General features: G+C 39.2%; 1 protein-coding gene across 1 annotated transcript in view; it reads left to right on the top strand.

Moving 5' to 3' along the window:
• The window catches only part of PIEZO2 (piezo type mechanosensitive ion channel component 2), a 297,634-nt gene that overhangs the window by 114,730 nt on the left and 158,560 nt on the right, over window positions 1–24,344 (top strand). The window contains exon 4 of the mRNA XM_062633006.1: window positions 23,582–23,624. Coding sequence (XP_062488990.1) covers window positions 23,582–23,624 — 43 coding nt within the window. The remainder of the gene's footprint in view (window positions 1–23,581; window positions 23,625–24,344) is intronic.

The raw sequence follows: 24,344 nt of genomic DNA, 5'->3' as shown, positions 1-24,344 counted from the left end.
GGAATGAGCAGAAGTAGAAAGCGCAAGAAAGAAATCAAGGCCAGCTGTGAAGGAGAAGGCACTTGATAAAACTTGAATGCAGAGAGGAGATCACAATGTATGCATGAAGGAAATTAAAGCAGAAGAGAGCAGAACTTTTTCGTTAATGTATACCTTTGGTTAGTGCTCTTAGTAAATTAAGAAGCAGATGTGCAAAGAGTAGCCTTCTGTATTTTTGTAAGTAGCCACTCCCTTACTTGTCCCCTAGTTACATGCTTAACCTTTTAAAAATTTTACCAGGCAGAATGCATTACTCACTGCTTTTAAATCCCAAGTTACTAAAAAACACTTTTTTTCCATATTGTGAAGTTTTTGAAGACCAGCAAAGTCAGAAATTGGCTGATCACACAAACAGTAACAGTGAGAAAACTTGTCTACAGGGTTAGACTTCCCCACTGACACCAGCCCTACATTTGGAGTAGTTATCGTGTTCATGGGCAGTGTTTAGCTGTACCAGTATGGGATGTATAAGGACCAACACCACAGTGCTTTAGCAACCAGAGTCTCTGGGCTGCTGTAGAGTATCGTGTTGAAATGTTCCCTTGTTGACCACTCAAATCACTGTAACATAAATATTTTACTGGAGTCTTACTCTAGAATTAGTGCTCAGAAATAGGAAACTATATTTTTGTGTGTTGAACAGTGTTTAGACAAATGCTTTCCACTGAGAATAAATATTTCACTTTATTTCTCAGGATTTGTCTTTACTGTTTGGCTGTTTACATCTTTATTTATTGCTCTTCATCACAGAATCATTCAGAGTATTTATAGAAAAACTAATTTGTTAACGTGATACCCTGAGCCTTTGCATGTGCTTGTGCCCACATTGTAAAACATCGGTTTTAGTACCTGGCTCTGAGCCCTTGGGCTTGAGCCCTTCTACTCTGCTCTTGTGAGACCTCACTTGGAGTATTGTGTACAGTTCTGGTGTCCTCAACATAAAAAGTACATGGAACTGTTGGAACAAGTCCAGAGAAGGGCCACAAGGATGATCAGGGGACTGGAGCACCTCCCGTATGAAGACAGGCTGAGAAAGTTAGGGCTGTTCAGCCTGGAGAAGAGAAGGCTGCGTGGAGACCTCATAGCAGCCTTCCAGTATCTGAAGGGGGGCTATAGGGATGCTGGGGAGGGACTCTTCATTAGGACTGTAGTGATAAGACAAGGGGTGACGGGTTCAAACTTAAGCAGGGGAAGTTTAGATTTGATATAAGGAAGAAGTTCTTTACTGTGAGGGTGCTGAGGCGCTGGCACAGGGTGCCCAGAGAAGCTGTGGCTGCCCCATCCCTGGCAGTGTTCAAGGCCAGGCTGGACAGAGCCTTGGGTGACATGGTTTAGTGTGAGGTGTCCCTGCCCATAGCAGGGGGGTTGGAACTTGATGATCTTAAGGTCCTTTCCAACCCTAACTCTTCTATGATTCTATGCCTTTTGATGCTTTACGTTTGCAGCAGTAAATCAGTCTCAGCTGGGAAGGAAACAGAAAATTTGAGATGAGATGATGACAGCTTCTCATCACAGCCTGTCTGCCATGGCTGGACCACTAGTTGGGCATCTCAGCTGCAAGCCTAGGCAAGGCTTGGGGGTGGGAGCTATGAGAGGCCATCCCTGGTAGTGAGGCATCCCCGCTGGGTGTACTTCCCCAGACAGCATGGGCCGGAGGCTGCTCAGGACAAAAACTACGCCTTGACTGAAAATTAACCTTAACTTGAAAGGTTTGTTTTTACTGAGCTGCTCATGAAATCTGTGGTGTTTCAGTGTTAAAGTTCTGTGATGTTTTGTGATGAGTTCACTGTTCGAGGCCAGGTTGGATAGTCTTGGGCAGCATAGTCTAGTGTGAGGCATCCCTGCCCGTGGCATGGGGGTTGGAACTAGGAGATCTAAAGGTCCTTCCCAACCTGAATCACTCTATGATTCTGTGTAAAACAAATCACCCTGTGAAGCAAAGCAAAAGGTGTTGCTCACATAAATATGGCTTGGAGCCATCTGGAAAAAATGTTTTCATCACAAACGTGGACTTGAAATGCCTTGGTGGGCTCTCTTGCATCAGTGTGTTAGAACAGAGTCCTAAACCTTGGTCAAATACAATGTGAACTTGCATGCTTTGAGTTTACTTCCAAATGGAAAATCTGTCTTAAAATTCCCTTCAGTTTCTGCCAGATATATGAGTCTGAATCAGTAATGATGCGGGATGAGAGAAGGTGCTGTATCTTTCACCTTTTGAATAAACAATGTGTAGCAGCACATCTGTCATGTTTATATTTAACACAGAGCAAAAGGAATCAGAAAAATTCCTGAAGACTCACAAAAGAAGCAAAAATAACCTTTGCATCTTTGGAAGGAAGAGAACTCATTAGATGAGTTTTGAAGGGTAACCTTGATTTTCAAAGTCTTAAACACCCCTCTCTTGTTTCATTACAAATCTTAACATTTTCCCTGATATCTACATCTGGAGCACTGCACCCTTTCCATCCATATATACTGTGCTGAATTTTATCATACTACATTTCTTTAGGGATATATTTAACGTAATAATAAACTGAATTTCAAAGATCTTATGGTCATCAAATAGATTAAAATCAGAAAAATTTTCAACAGCATCAGTGGAAGTTGTAGTAAATGAACAATGTTTCATTACAAAACTATAATCCTGGTTTTATATGTCTAGAAATAAGGAAAGTAGGACACACTATCTTCCAAAGTCTATTTTAAAACTGAAAACAGTTGTAACACTGTTTTCACAATGGAGTAGCATGAACCACTGGAAAGCATTTATGATGCACTCCAGCCAGTGGCTGATAAGAGTTTTCTCAAGGTTTTTGTAGCGTAGAAAACTGTAAAGTAGTTTCTGAAGGGAGTCAAGAGTAGTGTAATTCAGAGTACGTTAATTCATGAAAGCTCCAACTAGTATGTTAATGTTACATATGTAGCCATGCATTTCAAAAGAAGACGGCAAGCCCTCAATACAAAGGACACAGTGATAAGAACTGATAACATTTTATGCATTTTTGGTTCATGTATCACCTAATTAAAAAAAGTGATGGTCAAGAAATGTCATATAGCAAATTAATTTTCATTATTTTCAGAGTCTTTTTGGCATACAAGTTTAGGATGTTGAAATGGAAAAAGATGATTTTTAACTCATCCTTTAGAGCCAGCAGAGTTTGACCTGGTCATGGATTGTGTACCTGCAGTTTGTTGGCAATGCCACAGATGGTTACATAGCAGGTTCCAGGAAATTCCTGCTTTTTCTAGACCCCACAGGTTTGTCTGTGAATAATGTAATGTTTCACAAGAGAACCCATGTTCTGACATCCAAAGGACTCAAATTACACTCAGAACAGGCTCCAGTGTAGAATCTATGAACTTAACCATCATTCTTAGAAACATGGTCTTAGTTTAGGAGCTGGATTTTAATAGTCCTAAAAATCTTACATCCACCTTGAGGGTGTGGTGATCTAGTGGTAATTAAACACAGCTGCAGTATAAAATGTGTGGAATTACAAAGACACACTGGTGAAAGTCTTACAAATAAGTCTGGACTTTCTTTTTTTCATCTCTGTTTTAATAGAAAGGAGATAAAAAATGGTTATGGCTAACTTTTTGTGTATACCTGCAGATGTGAGGTGGGACTTTCCAAAACTGCAATTGATATTGCAGGAGTAAAACTGGAGCTGATGTTCTGCTGGCAGCAGTTCCAACTATGTAGCGCTTCTTGGTCTCCCAGTTCTCATTATTTCATATTTATCCTTTACGTTATTCTTGGCTATCTGATGTTTTAATGTTGCCTAAGAATAAAGTTCAAGACTGGCAGAAACACTAACAATCAGTGCTGTGCAGAGTGGGCAAAGGATGCCTTTTAAACTGCTATCAGGTTGTGCTCAATTTCTTTCTGTTTATATAAACACATTTTCATCTTCAGGGGCCTCATTCATTACAGCAGGAGCTTTCTGTGATTATTAAGTTTTAGTACTGCACAGCAACCTGTGCAATTTCAGGAATTGGGCTGATTGAATTACCCAATTAGGGAACCTTGCTAAGTGGGAGGAAGAGGACATTTCAGCACTGTTTTTTCATGATAAAATCTCATTAAAGGAAGGAAGGTGCTCTACAGTGGACAATGGCGTGGAAGCTCAACTTCTGTCACTCCAAATATGGGTGCTTCCAAAAGTGTTCAGAGAGGTGTCAAACAGGCAAGATCACAGGGGATGCAAGAATTTGAGATATAACAGAGAAAAAAACAAAAAACAAAAACAAAAACAAAACAACAAAAAAAAAAAAACAAAAACAAACCAGTGATTTTATTATCAAAATGGAAATAATTTTAGCTAGCTTCAGAGCATGTATTTGTCACACAGTAAATCACTGTTTTCTGCAGAATGGGGATATTGAGCAGATGTGATTCGTTGAACTTGTTCTTTAATCAGATGCTCAGTAGCCATGAAACATGCAGGAGGAGGGAGTGCATGAAAGCGTGGGTAAAGTCAGCAGATATTGTCATGCATATTGTTCACCCCTCTCTGGTTAAGCAGCTAGGAGTCCATGGTGGACTTGCTTTTCTGCAGTCCTTGAAGCTACCAGCCATACAGGTATTGCCTCAACAAGATTTCTGGGGAGGCAGTAGATGTATAGGAATGATTTTTTAGTCACAATGCTGCTCCAAATAAAACCTTCACTTTCCAATTCTACCTCTAAGGTCATTAAGAATTTTGTTGAATTTATGAAGAATTAAGAATTTATTGAAACTTTTGGGAACTGGCTGAAATCAGATCAGTCTTGTTGGCATATGTGTGTGAGCCATAGTTCTGCCCAGTGTAGCAGTTCTACAGCCTCACAGGACTGTCCCTAGCTTCTGCTGCTGCACTCTCATTGTGTCATATTTTTATGAAGACTTTAAACCAAAACAGATTTCACCTCATGAAACTGCATTGCCTTGAGATTGAAATACCACCTGTTGATTGCCATTCCATTCTCTCAAAGGCCTTTACACAAGTTAGATAACACCAGACCTATGATACATTAATTTTTAAATTATTTTTATGACTCTTAATGTCCCCACTGAAACACTGGCAAAATTCTTTCATATATGATAATAAAAGAAAGTCCTGAGCGAGGAAGTTCGAGGTGTACACATCTACATAAAACAAAGCTGGAATGCTGATACAGTTCCATGGACATCTGGAAAAAGTCAAAGATGAGTTTCCGCATCTATCCTATGTCATTCTGGGTTACAGTAAGAAAATGATATCACATTTCCTTTTCAGAGCTCACAGTTGTTCCTGTCACTTTTTTGCAAGCTATAGCAAAAAAATGAAGAGTTCTACAGCAGCAGCTGCAGGAATTGATAATAAACATTGTATTGAATTGGTGGCTGATGTGTTTTGCTACGTACTTTGCTCAGAGAGTAGCAAAAAAGTTTACTTTTTAGCTAGTTGCATCTCTTGTCTTCAAAGTCTTCTAGTCTTCAAAGACTTCTCAGAAGTTGAGGGAAGTATCAGTTTAGTTATTTATATAATCTAGATATGATATGTAGCTCTGAGACTGAATAAAGGTTAAATATTAGACTTACATGGCATTATGCTAGGTCTGCTAAGATTTGCTAATAGGTTCTTGATTTCAGATATGAGGAGAACCCACTAGGTTATGGAAAATATTTCTCAGTTGCTCTGCTTCCCTTCCCTCATTACCTTCTACATATCACACAGTGACTGCATTCATCTCTGAAACCTTCACTGTCATGTTCTCTTCTCTGAGTTAGGACTACTGCCAAAGTAATCCTATGTTTGTAGAGGTTTGGTTTTTTTTGTTTGTGTTACTGTTTGTGGTACAAATATCTACTTTCACCTTGGAGCTGTAGCTTTTTATGGATATATTTAATTCTGAGGTAGCATCCTCTATATTTGGATCAGTGCTTAGCAAGTTTGGTCTCTGTAATTTTCTATTAATATTAATAAAACCCATACCGCTTGCATATGGGATGCAGAAGACATTGCAAAGCAAGGTGTTATAAATACTGAAAAGGTTTATGAGCTGAAAAAGATGAGTTTGGAGAGGGGAAGGTAGGCTTTTGCAATTTCCAAATGCTGATCCTAAATCCATTCAGATGTAAATCAAACCCATCAGGAGCACTCTGCTCTTTAGGTACTTTATCCTAACATCTTTTTGTTCATTATTCCTTCTTCAGTTGGAGGTTGTATATGCATGCTGTCAAAAATAAAAATGTATTCCTATGAAGACTGAGTAGAATATTTTGGAACTCAGAAATGGTAACAAAGTTAGGTAATAATTCAGCATAAATAACAATGTGTCTTTTTTGTTTGTTTGTTTTTGAAGTTCTTAGTCCAGGATGTGGATAGTTAGGTCATAATCTCTGTGGTTATTTCATAGTATTTGGCTAGGCTTTGAATTACGATCTCTGTTACTGGAAATCTTGTGCTTCTTTATGTAGGGTAGAGTCAAATAATAGGGGCTTTAAAATGAGCAGCATTGATGTACGTTTTCCTCCATTCACATACATTTCATTTATTTTCGTATGTTCACATCTATTTCACCTGGACATCTGTTTTCATTGGTGTGACAGTATCTCACTTGATGCTTCTGTTTTAAACTTCATTAAATTTGTTGCACACTAAAAATGCCTTATGTTAGAAGCATTTCTGTGGCTCTGCCTGCACCCTGTGCTGCTCTGGGGGGCCTCTGTGACCGGTCTGTCTCTGCTGTTACTCTGACTTGGGAATTGGATGTTGCTGTCCTACTTAAACATTGGCATTCAGTCAAGATACACCCATTTGTAATTCTTGTTCTTGGATAGTTTTTGACAATTCCACTTCCTTGCTATCAAGAATTTATTGCCATCTCCAGGAACTGTATGGAAGTCCTAAGTCACTGCATCCTTTGTGGAAAGATGGAGGTGAGGATGAAATATCTCATAAAATAAATTTTTAAAGCACTTGTTAGAAGGTTTCTTTGAACAGTGTGACAACTAAGACTGTGTTCAACATAAATCAAAAGCAAAGATCTGAGATCCTCTTGTATACAAAGGGCATAAACAAGAACCAGAATCAGGTGTGGTCCTTGGTCTTATGTCACTACCCCAACTCGTAATAAATTAGACTGGATTTTGCCAGCAAATATCATCATAGCTGTGCAGATACTTCCAGGTGATGGAAGAACACATTTATTTCAGGATTGGTGTGCTTTGACCATGGAGAGTTAATACTCCTTGGTGCCCAAGAGGTTGACCAATTGCCCGGAGAGAAAGAAGATTTTCAAGTCCTGCATATACAGCTTTTTCAATATTGCAATCCACCAACCACCAAGCCTTGAGAATACCTTGCCTGCCACCACTTGGGGGGAAACTTCAGCACATGAGTATTTGTTTATTACCATAACAAAAACCAATGAGCCAGTAATCTGCTTTCTGACCTCTTTGTTTACCCTCGTGCTTCTGTTGGTAGCTGCAGGAGCAGATTTCACAGAACTATAAGCTCTCAGTGTTCTTACTGCAGACCTCCCCTTCAAATTATCATATTCTAGTTCTCTCTCTTGCTCAGTGTTTTTCCTAGTAGAAAGTATGCTATTTCATTAGTGAAAAAAACTAATAGTATTTACAAACCCAAAAGATTTACTGTGTTACATTAAAAAATTAAGCAGTAAGGTGGCATAATGTAAATGTTTAATGTGCTGAACAATCAGTATAGAATTTCGCCTGACATGTATCTACCTGCTGACGTTCTAGCTGTGGATCTAATATGTTGCTGACAGAGATGCTGATTGTTCCTAAACAGTAGCTTCATCTTTCTAATTGTACAGGGGATCTGGAGAGATCCTCATGTTGAAGAGCATCAATGAGAGCTCCTGCTGGCTGCCAAGAACCACTGTTGTCCTCATGAGATGCAGCTGCATTGACAAGTTAATGGTTTCTCCAGGGTCAGTTTCAGTCCATCAGTTGGGCAGCTAATTGACCTTTCTCGGCTTAATTAACTTTTATCAGGTGTAAACCTTAATACAGGAGTGTTTTCCTCATTTGTGTTCATTCACTGTAGGGCAGTATAGTGACAAGTGTAACAGGACGTACAGAGTACAGCAGGGTCCAATTGCTCCAATTGCCTGAATCCACAGTAACCAGGCTGTGGTTTCCTTTTGTAGCTTTAAAATCAGTTCCTTTTAACATTGTACAATTATTACTTCTTGTCATCTAATGCAATTTTCTTAATTGGCTAATTGCTTTATCCATACACCAAGCGTAAGTCAGCCTCCATGGAAGTGTCATTCGTTAGCTGCATCTATGATGTTCACTTAGCCCGACGTATCTTTATGTGATATATTTCGATTTCTTCTGCAATGCATTTCCTCCTGCAGCACCACACATATCCTGTGTAGACCCTCCCTACTCCCTAGTCCTTTGGCTGCAGACATCTAGCTTGTTACAATAATTGGACATCTTACTTGGCAGTCATGCTGAACACTCCTTTTGCTTACATGTGTAAGTATGCTTCTTGGTTCCTGCTTCCTGAGATCAGCAGGAGGTCTCCCAACATTAAAGCGTCTCACAGAAGTGCAAACACCATTGCTAACCTGTTTGTCACGGAAGCATTTGACTTGAGTATTTTCCTGGCCCCTGTCTATTGACACATGAAAGGATCTCTTGAAAATAAAATAAAAACTAAAAAGCTGTTTTAGTAGTAATTTGAGTCTCATAATTCTGATATCACTGCTTGGCAAATCCACTTTTTCAGTGCACATCAGCAGCTTGGTACAAAAGCTCTCAGGACATTTTAAACCACCAGGAGTTGTGGTACGTTTTAGGCATACAAAGACGTTCCACGTGTCAGGCTTAGCGTCACTTGGAAACAGAGGTGAAACAACTTTTTTTTCAGTGACTTCCAGTACTAATGGTGAAAACAGGATGGAGAGAGGGAGAGATGTGATATATGGTAAATCAAAAAAGTCACTATCTGTTAATTTTCTTACTTTATGCAGGATTTGCATGCAAGCAGAGGAGATCTTCCAGGACACAGCCATCATCCACAGCAATTTTGATAGGCCAATTTAAAAGAGAAAAGACCAAGGAAGAGTATTTGAAAAATTTGTAGGTATTTTGGGTCTGATACAAGAGATGGATGGTGACTCTGTCACTTGAGAGCTACCTAAAGACAAACTTCCAGCCATCTGAGGAAAGATTAGAAGCTGCAGAAGCATGATACTGAACATCGTGATTTAATATTGTGCCCCAGCTCAGTACAGCCTTGTCGTGGTTTAAAACCAGTCAGGCAGCTCGTTCACTCACTCACTCCCTTCTTTCCCTCCCCCTACTCCCGGAGGGACAGAGAGGAGAATCGAAAAGAATGCAACTCCCATGGGTTGAGATAAGAACAGTTTAGTAACTAAGGTATAACACAAATCACTACTGCTACCACCAGTAATAATAATGATAAAGGAAATAACAAGGGAAGAGAATACAACACCTCACCACCAGCCGACCAATAACACCCCCCCCCGCCCCAGCCTGACCAAGCACCGACCGATACCTAGTCCAACCCCACAGTGTACTAGCTCTTCTGGGTAACTCCCAGTTACATCCTGGGCATGACGTGCTGTGGTATGGAATACTTCTTTTGACCAAACATTTGAGCAGTAACTAAAGACATCGGTGCTATCAGCACTGTTCCCAGTCCGAAAGTGAAAAACACAGCACTGCACCAGCTACTAAGAAGGAGAAAAAATGGCTGCTACTGCTGAACCCAGGACAAGCCTAGAGCCTCCTTTTCTCTCAGCCTAATGCAGTGTATCTTAACATTTCCTTCAGTTTGTGTGTCCTGTCTGGATGGCAGTTTTTTCAAGTCAAGCACTCACTTTGTGTTTTTATAGCTCCCAGCCCAGCTAGATCCCACTGTTGCCTGGCCCTTTGACAATGCTGATGCCAGCAAATCCACCAGAAAAGATATTTTTCTTGAATTTAGAAAGTGAGTTTAGAAAAATGAGTTCCCGGCATAGGAATGCATAAAATGCAAGATATCTTAAGACAAGGCATTTAGATCCCTGATGAGCTTGTTCATACAACAAAGTACAGAAATTGTTTCTCAGTTTCCATTTGACATGTGTTGGAAACATGTTAAAATGACCTCTTATTTTCTTTTTTATGCTTCTAATTCTTCACTGTTTCCTGTGAAATTCAGTATTTGTGTCAGTTTCAATGCATGCTTTTCAGTATACAATGTAATAGAAAGTTACATTCACCTCTCAAAGCTCATTCTAGCCACAGCACTCCGTGAAACCTGCTGAAGGACAGCTGTGCAAGAAATAAAGCCCTAAATTATTTAACAGGCGGAAAAAAAAAAATCTCCTGTGTCATTCCTTCTTTTCACTGCCAATTCTTAAGTTAGTAGCGGGTAGGGGTGTCGAGCATCTTTCAGGGTCCATAGTTCATGTATGAAAACCTGTAAATCAAAGCCATTCCTTTGAGCCCATTTTTTTAATCTCTCTTCAGAGAAGTATGGAGTGCTAGGTTTTATTTTTTAAATAGTGTGTATATTTATTTGTTCAGAAAAGCAGCTGTTGATTATTTCTGTTACAGATTTGACCCCCTTGGCTGAATCACTTGAGCTGACTTGTTGCATTTGTTCTCATTTCACAGTTCACCCCCTCACCCTTCAACTTGTCATAGGCCAGCAGTTGCACATGTACAAGTCCCACAGAGCACTCTGCTCTCAGGATTGGTGCCATGATACAGGGAAGCTGTATTCAGCAGGGTCACATTAGTATTAGCAGTTAAGATATGATTTGTCCCACCAGTTTTGGCATGACTCAGGTTCAGTAGATAATTAGAACCTCATGCCAAACTTTTGCTACGTTGTAGTCTGGAGCAGTAAATTGTTTTATATGTAATAACTATAATTGCTAACTGGGATTGACAAATGTATTACTAATTCAGGAATTACTTCATTATGAGGCACTAATAGGAAAAAAATCTACGCAAAGTCTAAAATCTCTCTTGTGAATTGATCCTTAATTCTGTACATAATTTTGACTTGAGTAGTATTTACTTAAAGCTAGAAAATGCTTTAAAATCTCAGGTAATATGTAACTAATGCCATATGAAGTTTTTTTTCTTCATGTTTTGTTTTGTGGTTTTGATTTTGTTTCTTTTTTTCTTCTTCAACTACATCAGCCAGTTTTTACCTCTTGACACAGGAGCAAAGTTCTCAAGCAATTTGAATACAGCTCTTCTTCCACAGCTGCAGTGAGTACTGGGTGGTGGGGCTCACCTAGTGCAGGACTTTGACCTAGTCAGCATCTTTTGTCCTTGGAAAGAGGTAGAGAATGGGGATGTAGAAAATAAAGATGTCCTGTAGCTGTCTACCTCCACATCCAGCCTTAATGGCATGAGATTTCTTTTGACATTTGTGGACTAATCTTGGGCTTGCTCCTTGTTTTTCCTCTGAAAGGTTGGCCTTGCTTGCCTCAAAACTTTTGGCTCTTTGGAGTGTTTGGCAGGAAGAGTGATTCAAGATAGGGTCGTGAAGAGTCAAATTTTCCCTCCCACTATGGGGATGGAATATTAGGATGGGCTGAGCAGTTCTGGAGGGGGAGGAGAAGGAAATGGAGAGACAGAAGAGAAATCAATTCACTCTTCTGTGGGTTGAAGACGTCCCCACTAACACATCATTATTTTTCTGTGAAGGGCAAGGTAACAGTAGCAGTAAAGACTTCCCTCTTTTCTTAGTGATGTGACTCATTCAAATTCTCGAACATATAAAGTGAATTAGGCTAAATTTTTTAGAGTGACAGGTTCCCCCCTTTTAAAAAGACCAAATGTTCACATCACAAGATTGGGTCCCGTTAAGTTGGACAGTGGCATTAGCTGCTTTTTTGGATGCTTGTGGTGTACACAGTGGACAGTAAAACTGACATTTAACAAACTGCACCAGCAGGCAGGAAGTGTTTCACAGAGGCCTCCAAATACCTGACAAATAGAGTTTGCTTCTGGTCACAACTTTTCTAGTCTGACCAGTAGCTTGCAACCTTTGCTGTATTGAATATTTGTTAGGCCATCCACTGACCCCTCTTACAGTATGTTGCCATTTTGTTAAGGATGAATAATATTATTATAAACTGACACTTTAAACAAAAAAAAAATCAGTGCAGACTTTGTAAGGTTGGTTGATGTGAGATTATGGATTTCTAGATCCTCTGAAGGGATTGCACATTCCGGGTCTACTTTGGTTCATGTAGTTCCTGTGGTTTCAATTTTCTAAGTGCTTGGCCTGGTGATAGAATTTTCTGTCTGTTGAGGGGGATACTCAAGTTAACCATGTCTGTGGGAGTAGTTTTCATGTTTGATTTACACTGCAGCAGTGGACAATGCATAGACTGTTTATAAAAGCTGATGCTTAGGTGTATCCTAGGCTGACTGTTGCCAGCCAAGGCTGAAGTACTGTAAATCTTCTCAGTTCTCAACCCTGTAGAAACACAATGTATTTTTTGAGATTGGCATATCCAAGATAAACCTTTAAACAAGAGATGTGGAGATGTGCGTTATTAAATGTGCATGAAAAAAGAAACCAGAGAAATTAATAATGGGCATCTGTAGTAAATTTTTGTCATTTTGGACTATGCTTAGCTGGTATTTTTATTTTGCAGTGGGACCAGGTTGTGTACCTGCCAGGGGGAGCTTTGCTGTCCCATCATATCTGCCCTGTTTAGTCCATGGGCAGCTGCATGAGTAGTGGGGAACAGCCTCCACAGATGAATTACACTCCTGACAGAACTGTGAAGGGCAGAATGGGAAGTCCTTGCAGTCTGTAGCTGCTCATCTTCAGACCTCCACTGATGTGACAGTGGGTGCATAGCTGGCAGATGTGGCTAACACCACAGCTTGGTTGTCTCTGAGATGGAATAACGCGTGAGATCCTGACTCTGATTCAGTGTCATCTGCTTTGCGACCTGATTTTGGAGACCAGATGTTTTAGGACAAACATCTGTGAGCACAAACAATTGCAGTGTCCTTTTGAAGTGAGTTTCTCTTGCATCTCCATTTGTTTAGATAATAGTACATGGAATCCTCTGCCCTTTTCTCTAGAGACCTCTTCCCCCATAAGAGGATCAGTTAGGCATCATTTTGTCCTTCTGTCCTATACAGATATGGTGATGATGTCAAAGGTTTAAAAACTCCAGGAGATGTACCTTGAAAATACAGTTTTGAAAGCTGGATGAAATATTACCAAGAGCCCTGGTAAAGTCTTACTACTTTGTGTTTTCTGACTTTAAAAAAGAAACATACCAAATTATTGATATGAATACAAACACGGATTAGTGGGATAGATAGACATTTTTTAATTATTATTATTTTCATCACTAAACCTCCTTTCCAGAATAGTAGGTAGGGGGTGATGTGCAGTTTTAGACTGTGTTAATTTTTTTTCTCATGAAAAGTGTCTTTGCAGTCACTCCAGATAAATGGTGATTAAATTAAATTTAGATTAATTTGGATCTAAATTAGGTTTAGATTTAGTGTGGTATTTGGCATTTAAATCTCTTTCCAATATAAAACAATAGTTTTATATATGATTTGTTCTTTATAAGAAATGAATGCCTTTTATACTTTTCGTCCCATTTTCCTATTGAACATGTTTTTTCCTCTCCTCTGTTTCTTTGCTTCTCTTTCAGCCTGTAGTGGGTACAGTATCCCCCACTGCAGTGAATAGCTCAAATTTGCAACCACATAATACATACTCAATACATTCCAGCTGGCAAAGGCAAGAAATTTTGACAGGCTTTATCCCTTGCAGAGAATATTGCCAAGATGACTTGATTTGTATATTCAGTACAAGTAGTTTTCTAAAATTGATGCAGATAAAAGTTTGGGATGAGACAAACAGTTTTAGAAATTGGGCCAATATCCTTAATACGAGTCATCTTCAGCTGTATCATTTTTGGTGTGTCTTATTTTCAGCACAACAAAGACGTTTCCAGTATGCTTTATTAATACACCCATGAAGATGCTTTACAAACTGCTTATTTTCTAAGGCCATTGATTGCACCTGTGCTCCATAACCTGATATACTGATCCCACTGTGCAACATTCCAATTTGTAAGATCTACTTGGATTGGGAAAACTTGCCAACTGGCACTAGCTTTGAAGCATTGCTGGTTTTGGCCATGTTTCTTTGAAAAGATGAGAACAATACAGTGTACTGTTTGTCCCTTTTCTGTTAGCTAGCCCTGCTGTAGTATCACTTTTAGAGGCAGTGAAGCAGCACGTGAATAAATAAAATGCTTGATTTAAAAATGCATTTGAGAGTCACACGTCTAAATTGCCCATGATTTTGGTAACATGAAAATCCCTGCTGAGTAGGAAATTATTACCGCTCATCATCCTCGTCAGTATTTACTCAAAAGGTATGACTCTGTTAATACCCTAATGAAGCACTTAAATAAAACACATTCCAGAGAGGACAAAATAAGCAGACTTTAAGTAAGTGTGAAAATGCTCTTGTCATTTAATAACTTGTGAGAATGGCAGGAGTTTCAGTGCTTTTACTTACTTTTTGGCTTAGTCTTAGCCAAACTAAATGGGGAGAAATTACTTCTAATACTTCTAATTAAGTGCATAACTGTAGAAATAGCAAACTATTAGTAAACTATTGGAAGTGTGCAAGATAAAGCATGGAGTGCTTTTAAAAGTGGAAACTGTTAGGCAAGCCAGTGTTTTCTTTAATTTGTTGATAGTGTTCATGCTATTTGTGGCATCCTAATGAAAACTAATTAAGCGTTGGGAAATTATTTGCTAGTACACTGGATGCAATCCTGCAGTCTATTATAGAAGAAGCTAAACACAATCCCATGGCATTGCAACAGTATGAAATCTGTCTGGGCATTTCTAGTGGCTTCAGCATAGCTATTTCACAGGTCATGAGCAGAGCACAGGTCAGTAGCACTTACTTGTGCCTCTTGTCCCCTGCTAGCAGGGAACAAGTTGCAGGAGGCACAGTAGGATGCTCGTCTCTCCTGGCTTTGCAGGGCATGCTGAAATACGTGTACTTGTGCGTTTGGAGGGAGAGACGCAATTGGGTGAAGACTGGTGCTGCTGCATCTCACAGTCTGAGTTGGCTAAACTCACCACCCCCTTGCCCATGTGAGCTCCTCACCCAGGGAGTGGCAGCAGTGTTTTAGAAGCACCCATGTCTGGAAGTGAAGAACTGGGCTGAGTCTGTAACTGGCACCCCATCAACTTCTGTTTTCTCCAGTTCTTTTGCCTGTTCATTTTCCCTGAGCAGCTCAATAGCTGTAGTTTCTTGGTTGAGAGGAATGGGAGCTGGAAGGTGGGAGAGCTTTGCGCTTTTGTTTATGAAAGCTGTTTGTGAGAACAGCTTTCCTGTTCTCACAGACTAGAGCTTTGTGAAAATTTGAGTGAAATCACAGAATTGTAAGTTCTGAAATACAAAAAAATTAAAGCAAAAGTAACCCTTTGTTCAGTGCATACATGTTTGTGCTTGTCAGCTGAACTAGATAAGCCATCTTTATATTTGCTAGGGAGGAAAAATAACATCTCATGGAAGCATTTCCCTCTCCTCAGTTGTTTGAGTCTGTGTGCGTGCCTTACACTACTGCCCAGAGGAGCACATCCCTCTGCATCCAGATTTCTCTTCTGAAGGGATCTCTGAGAGTAAGTGAATGAAATGGTTCTGTATTATCTTTTAAAATATCAATGTAAAAAAACCAAGAGATGTATGTTACAGAATGTATGGAGTCAAAGATACTGCCACTGTAGTGATGGGGTTTTGTCATCATAATGTTCCTCCTGTTTCTGTGCAGGAAGTTTCCTGACCCTGTCGCTCTCATCCATAGTTTCTTGTATGTGGATATGCTCCTGAAGACTTACTTGTTATTTGTCTTCCCCTTCTCATATGTCTATGCTGCAGAATTCCAGAAGAAACATTTGCTCCCCTCTCCTTCTGATGAGACAAAAAGAGAAAATGAGACAATGAAAATCAAATTCCTTGCACTGGTACACTGCATATATTCATCATAGGTTGACATTGAAACTAGGCTGACATTATTATTCATAACAGTATATTATGTTACAATAAAACTAAGCAGAGGCTAGCTCTAGAAATTGGAAGGATGCCTGTCAATTATGCTCTGAAGTGAAAACCTTGCTTCCAAGATACTCTTTAGCAGACAGAGCAATGTTAGTTGGGGTGGCAGAGGAGAGAATTTCTCTGCCAACAAAAATGGAGAAAAATCTAATTTTCTTCACATTTATGAAAAATAAAACTTACAAGTTTTCTTAAAGTTCTTTTGCTTTTATTTTAAAAAACAAAGTAAAGCCAGTCTTCCGTGTCTGAAAATAGGCCCATTTTGTTAGTATTTGGCTTCCTTTCAGAAGGTCTGGAGCAGAACTCCTCCGCTCTTAAGCTCAGTGATTCTCTGATTTGAGGTTGATATCCCCTAAGGCAATGGCAGGAAATGTTGCCTTCCTTTGAGACTGCTCCTCAGAGCCCTGACACCCTTTTCTGTTGTAGAAAAAGAGTCATAGATTGGTTATTTCTGTGGACCATCTGATTCTTTCCTGCTTTACTCCTGCAGAATAATTCTGTGCCAGTGACCTACTGAAACCAGGACACCTACAAAGTTCTGCTTTGCACAGTGTGTAAAGCCCTTTTTCTCATCCTTTTTTGCAGTAGTCTGCTGTCATGGGGACACAAGAGCAGGTCTATTTAAAAAACAAAAGATGCCAGAATGAATTCGAATCTCCAGTATTCTTGGAAATTCGGGCTAAACAATACCAACCAACCATTGCAGCAAATAATAGATAAATAATAGATTAAACAGCAAGAACAAAAAAGCTATCCATTAACTAGCTATCTCAGGTTTCATCTGAAACACATTCCCTAAAGGTTTTCTAGTGCTGTGGGTTTTGATATTTTGCTGCCTTGTTCAGGAAACAAATTTGAAATGAAATGGGCTTAAAGTAAGAGTGGTTAAAAGCATGTGTGTGTTATAGGGGTAAGACTGCCTGTAAATGGTTTTGGTATACTATATCTAAACAGACAAAAGAATTAATTATTCTTATAAAAACTATAGAACCTGTCATCCTGAAAAAGCTAATTAAAGAAAGAGTGAAGCAGTTCAGCCAATTTCAGTTTGCTTTATTACCTATGTGTCATTTTAAACATATCTGGCATGGAAGAAGAAATGTAGAAAGCACCTTCCCAAATTTCCTTTCTCCACGTTATTATTTCTTCCACACATTTGTCGTAGAACTAAACTTGCTGTTGAATTAGCAAGTCATCCTCACATATGAAATGGTGTGTGTGATTCTCATGTAGAAATACATAATCTTCACATTTAAAAATGCCTCCCATTTAATGTTTTAAAGTCTAAAACTTTTTCTTCCTCTGCTCCTATTCTCCCAAAGGAATTATCCACAGAACACTATGCCTTAGTCGTTTATTAGTGAGGTAGAAATAATAGCTGTTATTTACGTTACTGAAAAAGAGATTACTATTTTTACTATTTCTGATTGCTGTTTGTTTCCATTTCAGACAAACTGTCAAAGCCCGTTAACTCAATGTAAATCTGTCCAGGTATTTCTATAGACTTTGGATCAGGCTCAGAGACAGTGGTCTTACCATTACACAAAGTGAGCTGGGATCTGTCCTTGCCTCCATGGGGCAGTCTGACCAGTGAGTGGCAGGATGCCGCATCACTCGTGTCCCAGCTTCACAGGGATTATTTCACATTGTGTTATGTACCTTAAGTTACATCACCAATTTTAAAAACAATCAGTCCCCAGCCTGCTAATTCTGATGCTAATCAAGATCGAAGCAAAGAATATCGATTAGCAGTGGAGTTGCTTCTACACTCCCCACTTATGTGTGGGAGCTTTTCAGACCCTTCTGGATTCCCAGAGCACCCAGGGAGGTTGCAGACTGGAAGAGGTGACTGACAAATATAGCTGTTAATCGCTTTACCATACCTGTTGTCATCTTAATACTCATTTTAAAGCAATATGCATCTCTGTGCACACACACAAGCATAGTGTCAGTACTGTTGCACTTTGCTCTATATTCATAGTCTGCGCATTTTATTATTAGAAGTTCCCACTCATTAAAATCTCCTTAGAGGAGAAGTAGTGGCTTGGATGATGATTATTTTTCCAGTTAACATGAAATGAGTCAAGATTTCTTTTTTAATAGGAAAGAAATTTTCTGTTTCATGATAATTTAATATTTTCAGCACAGGAGAAAATACACAATAAATCTTTCCCATGACATTATCATGTAGGGATCAAATTTGTACTCTTTATTGAGTCAAAAATCTGTTGAAAGCTGGTATGAGTGGAAGGCAAGTAAAGGCTTTGTTCTTTGAATGACCTCTTTCTTGATATGTATTCAGTAATCACTTTCTTCATCTAGTCAGAATCCTAGACCACTGGCCCTCCACTTCTGTTTTACTGGTGGTTTCAGCCTCTTCTGTATGCACAGCACATTGTAATAGCCCAGATTTTCCCTATTCCTTCTCCTTGAGAAGTTCTTTTTAAAAATGAAATAATCTGCTGTTGCGCCTTACAGAACTGGCTTCCTGGTATTCTGTGGGGAGTGTGGCTTTGCTGAGCATCTGGTCCAACCCTGCTTGTACAGGGCAGTAGAAAGGCTCCTGCTCACTGTAGTGGATATGGATACAGCCCAGAAAATGATGCTAATAGGGAATACCCTGAATACCCTGACCCTTGAGGTGACCATAGCTGGAAAGCTTTTCGGGGGTGCACTCCAGGACTGGGACTGGGAGTGGTGGAGTAAGCTGCATCTGCCTTAGCAAGCAGCAGAGCATAATAAGGGTGAAGCATTTAGTTTAGAGTCCCTGGCCACCACACAACACGTTTTTAGTGGGGTTTAGTGTGGATTAGCTCTGGTCTGGTCATGCGGACCTAATGCCCATTGGTGGTTGAAACACAACAGTTGTGTCCTTGGGGTGCGGTTTAGTTTCATGGGAAAAGAATCCAGTTTGTGCACTCAGAGGTCACTCTGTCATGCAGACCAAAGCATGGTGAAATACTTGTTCAAGAAAGACCCTCCTGAACTGTATTAAAAGTCCAGCATGGGCACAGAAGGGTAGTAATATGCCAGCTACAAACCTCAGCTGTACCTGTCTGTGGCAGATAGGGCATGATATATTTCAAAGGGAATAGTTGCACAACCTCCGTGAATGACTGAAAATCACTTTTCCAATATTTTTGCCCATCACTGGACACTGTTAAGATTCAGCTGGACAGGGTGCTTGGCCATCTTGTCTGGACTGTGCTTCTGTCAAGAAAGGATGGACCAGATAATCCTTGAGGTCCCTTCTAACCTGGTGTTCTGTGATTCTGTGTTTCTATGAATATGTTATTTTGTGTTTTTCCTAAGCCTACCATGGCACTTCAGGGCTATGCAGCATCATGTTTTGTAAAGGTGAGCAGTCTGGCAGTGGATTATGAATCCTCTTGTTCACAGTAAGTTTGTAGTAAGCAAAAAAGTTGTAACCGAAACAACCCAGATATGGAAACTGCCATATAAATGAGAGGCTACCTGTCAAAAAAGACAGTTTTTCACTTCAGAAAGATGTTTTTAATTTTGTCTTCTTAAATCTGATATTCTTATACTCTCATTCTTAGGATAGGATTTCATTGAGTATGTATGTGAGCATGATGTACATTTTACCATCGTTCCTATTAAATGTGAGCAGTAATTCTGGAAGTACATGATGGTTCCTCTTTGTGAAGAATTTTAAAGCTAGCACTGTTAATGTGAAACAGAATCTTTGGAAAAGATGGGAATGGTCAGGCACTCTGGAGCAAATATTTGGAACAAAAGCTTAATTACATGGATACCAGATTAAGGCAGTCTTATAAACAGTTTTGGTATTTTTGACATGGTGGTAAAAAACAGAAAGCAAAAAGAATCCAAATTAACTTAGCAATTGAAATGTAGCAGTGGACTGAATCTGAAAGTCGACAGGTGAATGTTTTCTACAGTCCTGGCAGAGAGAAAGGCTGAATTGAATAGCCAAATTCTGCTTGATTTCTTTGGGAGCAGAATCAAGTCTTTAATTCGTGAAAAACTCCTGTTTTGATTTTAATGAGAGTTACGTGACTTAAATCTTGTTTAATGTTTTGGAAGCACCGAGTAAGGTTTAAATCGAATAATAAGTTTTCTAGACTTTTAATAGCGTTATTCTTCTTGGTGCTGCTATTACCTCAGGGTATTTACTTTTGGCTGTTAGCACAGCATAGAAGTTGATACTATTGAGAATGGAACTGGCAAATCTTAAAACAGAATGTTTAGATCATAAACATTTTAAAATAAGACTCCATTAAAAAGATGTATATTTTTTTAATATGAAATGTTAGTTGTGTTCTTGGCAGGCTTTGCTTCATAGGAGTCACATGCATTTCAAAGCGTGTTCTGCTAGCCAGCTGCAGCCAAAAGATTATTTCAAACCAGTGGAGACCCAGTTCCCTTTCTCTTTTGCTTTTTTTCCTCTCCCCCTTCCCTGTAGGACTCTCTATATATCATACAACTGAAGTGTAGCCAATCATGGGGTGAAAAATTCATACTAGTATACACAACAGTGGAAAGCATAGAAACACTGACTACAGATGCCAGCAGTAGTCTTTGCTTTTAAAAGTACTGTTGAGATTTCTTTTCTTCAACACTCTTCAAATCTTCAAACTTCAAAAACTGTTGAATACCCTTTCAGAGCCAGAAGGATTGCATAAACTATATGGAGAACTGCTTTTGTCTGCTCTGCACTTACCTGTGGAGTGACACTGTCATCTTTTTAACAATTACTTCATTCATCAGTGCTACATGAAACCAGATACTCCAGGGGCATGCAGATGGTGGTGGGTTTGGGGGAGAAATCATAATAGAAGATGTTAATGGAGTGGTTCTTTATTTATCTCAATGAAATGTTGACATTTATTGTACTGCACATTAAATTGGGGGTTTATGTTTTTTTTTTAAAGAAATGTGTATGAGAACGTTTGTTGTCCTGCTTTAAAGGTGTCTTTAGAAGACTTATTTTTATAAAATATGAACTCAGTGTTGATGAAAGCTATTGTATGTAGGCAGTTGTGCAGGCAGAAGTCTTCCCTCACCTCAAGCATATATGGGCACCACAGTAGAAGCTCCCTGAGCTGATCAAATAATGTACAGTTCAGTTATTCCAGAACAATACTTGACTCATTTTTTCTTTCCATAAAGTGAAGGTGGAGCTTTCTCCACCTTGGTTTTGGTCCTCTTATTTCTGTGTACTCTGTTGGATATGGGCCTGAGATCCCTGCCCGCTTTGGACTGAATGGGAACAATTAAAAGGGATTTTATATTGATCGCTGGCTGTAGCTGTAACAGTCCCGAACAGAAAGGTTTTTGTCCATTGCCCTGAAGTATCATCAGGAAAGGTTTATAGAGCCTTTTGCTGAAAATACAGGTGTGACTGAAGTTTGAAGCTACTGGCGGTGAGAAGTTGAGTGATGAAGGGGTTCCAGAAGAGTATATTGGAGTATACTGACCGCCTTTGGAACCAGCTGTGAACCAGCCCTCCTTAGCCAACCCACATCCTTCCTGTACAGAGTGACATGTCAGAATTTGGTTGATATTAAGAACATATACTTTAATGTAGTTTCTTTTCCTCTTTCTAAAAAGCAGAGATTAACACAAGGAATTTATTTTCCACAAGCCAATGTTAGCTTCATCCTTTGGCTGTCCAGTTAGCAACTGTGAAGGAAGCCTTGCATGACATAGGCCTATAAGGAAATTAACTTTTGCTTTTATTAATTTCAGTTTTAAAGTACTTAGTCTGATATGCAAACCAGGCAGATGCTAGATAATATTGTACTGAAAAATTGTATCATTACTTTAGAAATTTACCACATTCTCCTTGGGCTGAGCTGAAAATTTTATTCAATTAAGTAGAAAGAATTCTGTTGCTAGGGTTTTGTTAAAAAAACAAAGAAGCAAACAAAACCCCAAAAAACCTCAAACCAAAAACTTCTTAGAAGTCAAGTTTTTAGATTCTTATCTAGATTAGCAGTAAGTGTTCCAAATTCAAAGATGAAAAGCATCTGCTAGATCTTATTCAAATATTTAACAGTTGCAGATTAGAGATAAATACCATAGTACAAACATGGCAGGTCACTGGTTTGTGAGCTGATGCCTTTACCAGAAGGGAAAGGTAGTGATGGTAAGAGATATATCAGCAGAGTTTTTTTTTGACTGATACTGTTATGTCACCACTTTTCCCATACTAATTTGTCAAGTAGGACTTGGACTGCAGTAGAAAGAATCTAATTCATGATTCTGTTATAGTTTTTATATGGACACTCACTGCACAATATGTATTTAATCCTGACATTTTCCAGATTTAAATTAGACAAAATCGCTTGCTTTCATGTCTTTATGCTTTTTTTCTCAGTACTTTTTGGCAACATTGGTGCTTGTCTCTGAGTTTCTCTGGTGCTACTAAATGTCATTCACAGGGAATCTGTTTATTCCTTATTTTCATTTCCCTTTAGGTGATTGACTGCATCAGCAACAGGTGTTATTGTTACTTCTCTCATTTCAGCTTTAAGTATAATGAAGCATTCAAAAAGAACTGTAGTTGCTTACATTGTATGCAGTCCTGCTACGTTTCCCACAGGAATGTAAAAAGACAGAGACCAAACTATGACCCAGCTTCATGTCCTCCTACATATTTGCCTTGCAGACCTGCATGATGAGATACTTGTGCTGAGAATAGCCTGTATTTATAATGACCACATACTGGTAGCAAGAAAGAGACTGGTGATAAGCAAAAAACCACCGAGTGCTGAAAACTGATCACCTAATGCTTGCAGGGGGCATGGGGGGTGTATTTAAGAAAATCTAGGTAAAAGTTATCTTAAGTGCATTAGAAATACTGTGGGCAATTCTTTGGATGAGTCTGCCACTTGAATAGTTTGTGGGGCTGTGTCCTTCCTTGATGATTTTGAGTAAGAATCCTTTGCAGCTGTTTGTACGAGTGTGAAGGGTTAAACAATAAAGCAGAAACACATCTTCATGCTTTTGCTTAAAAATAAAAGGGCTGGATTTCAGAAGGAGCTGTAAAGCTTTCAGCAAGAATCAGGAGAACACTGCAGTAAAATGAAAAGCTGAAATGTGAAGAGTGCGTGATGTGAGATGCCAGCTCAGCACTTTCAGGAGTCATGTACAGATCACATTGCTCTAGGAGAGGAGACCACCCTTGGAATTGCAGTGAACTGTAGCAGTGACCGGCTGCCTTGCAATGTAAAAAAATTACATAGGCTGATACCCCTCCACCCAGTTACATCATCCGGTGGTAGCCTCTCTTAACAGCTCTTCAGTCGAGGGAAAACAGATGTCATTTACAAGTACTCCTGTAGGGGTGGAAAAATCACCTTGCTGTACAGATCTCAGCTGCACAAGGAAAGGAGAAGAGTAAGAATGTTCATATAATAAAGGTTCTTTACTGAGGGTATTTGTTTTTTCTCCTCTTTGTATAGGTTCAACGTGGGAGAAAACATTAAGGCAGATTGGTTTTGAAAGGTAAGCCATATATTTATTTCTTTACCAGTGAAAAAAGGAAAGGAAGAGAAACTGCATGGAAAAGTTTGCAGAATCATTTATTTTAGCTGATCAAACACATCTATGTTGTCAAATTTAGAGAGGAAGTTATGCAGTGTCATACACATACATGTTCAGCTGTTCCATTAATGTCCTCTTTCCCCTGTCTATCTGAAGCAACTTATTCACTATATGAACTTGGTTCATAATGTTTTTTTGCTGGCAACTGTACAGCATGCTAGTATTAGAAAAGGTGACACACTATTGGGCAAAAGTCTTACTTATGAATGAAAACACTGCTCTCGCTCATATTATTTTTTCCATGAAACTGCTAACCTGTGATGTATTAGTTGACAAAAGTAAATGAAGTTGAAACAGGACCAAAGCTGGCAGAGAGCTATTTAACATCAGAGGAAAAAAAACAGAATTCAGCATTCTTCAAGTGCAAAAACCTTTTGCAGCCAAACTTAGCTACAGGGTCATCATACCAGAAACATATGTCTAGTAAATTAAACTAGGCCAAGCCCAGTAAAAAGTGATCTGATGTTGAAATTCAGATGCTCAATCTCGTATTTATTCTTTTAAAATTGGTAAGAAGAATTTGCTGTCTGCTTGAATGACATTTTGCTGTTTTCCCTCAGTAGAATGGCTTGCAATTGTGCACTAATATACTTGGGTCACTGTTGACTGGGCAAGAAAGAA

This window comes from Pezoporus occidentalis, unplaced genomic scaffold (assembly GCF_034315485.1).
Source record: "Pezoporus occidentalis ecotype Australia unplaced genomic scaffold, CSIRO_AGI_Poc_V1 ctg4, whole genome shotgun sequence".
Taxonomy (NCBI): domain Eukaryota; kingdom Metazoa; phylum Chordata; class Aves; order Psittaciformes; family Psittacidae; genus Pezoporus; species Pezoporus occidentalis.
The sequence above is the reverse complement of the archived record's forward strand: the minus strand, read 5'-3'. Positions and strand labels throughout refer to the sequence as shown.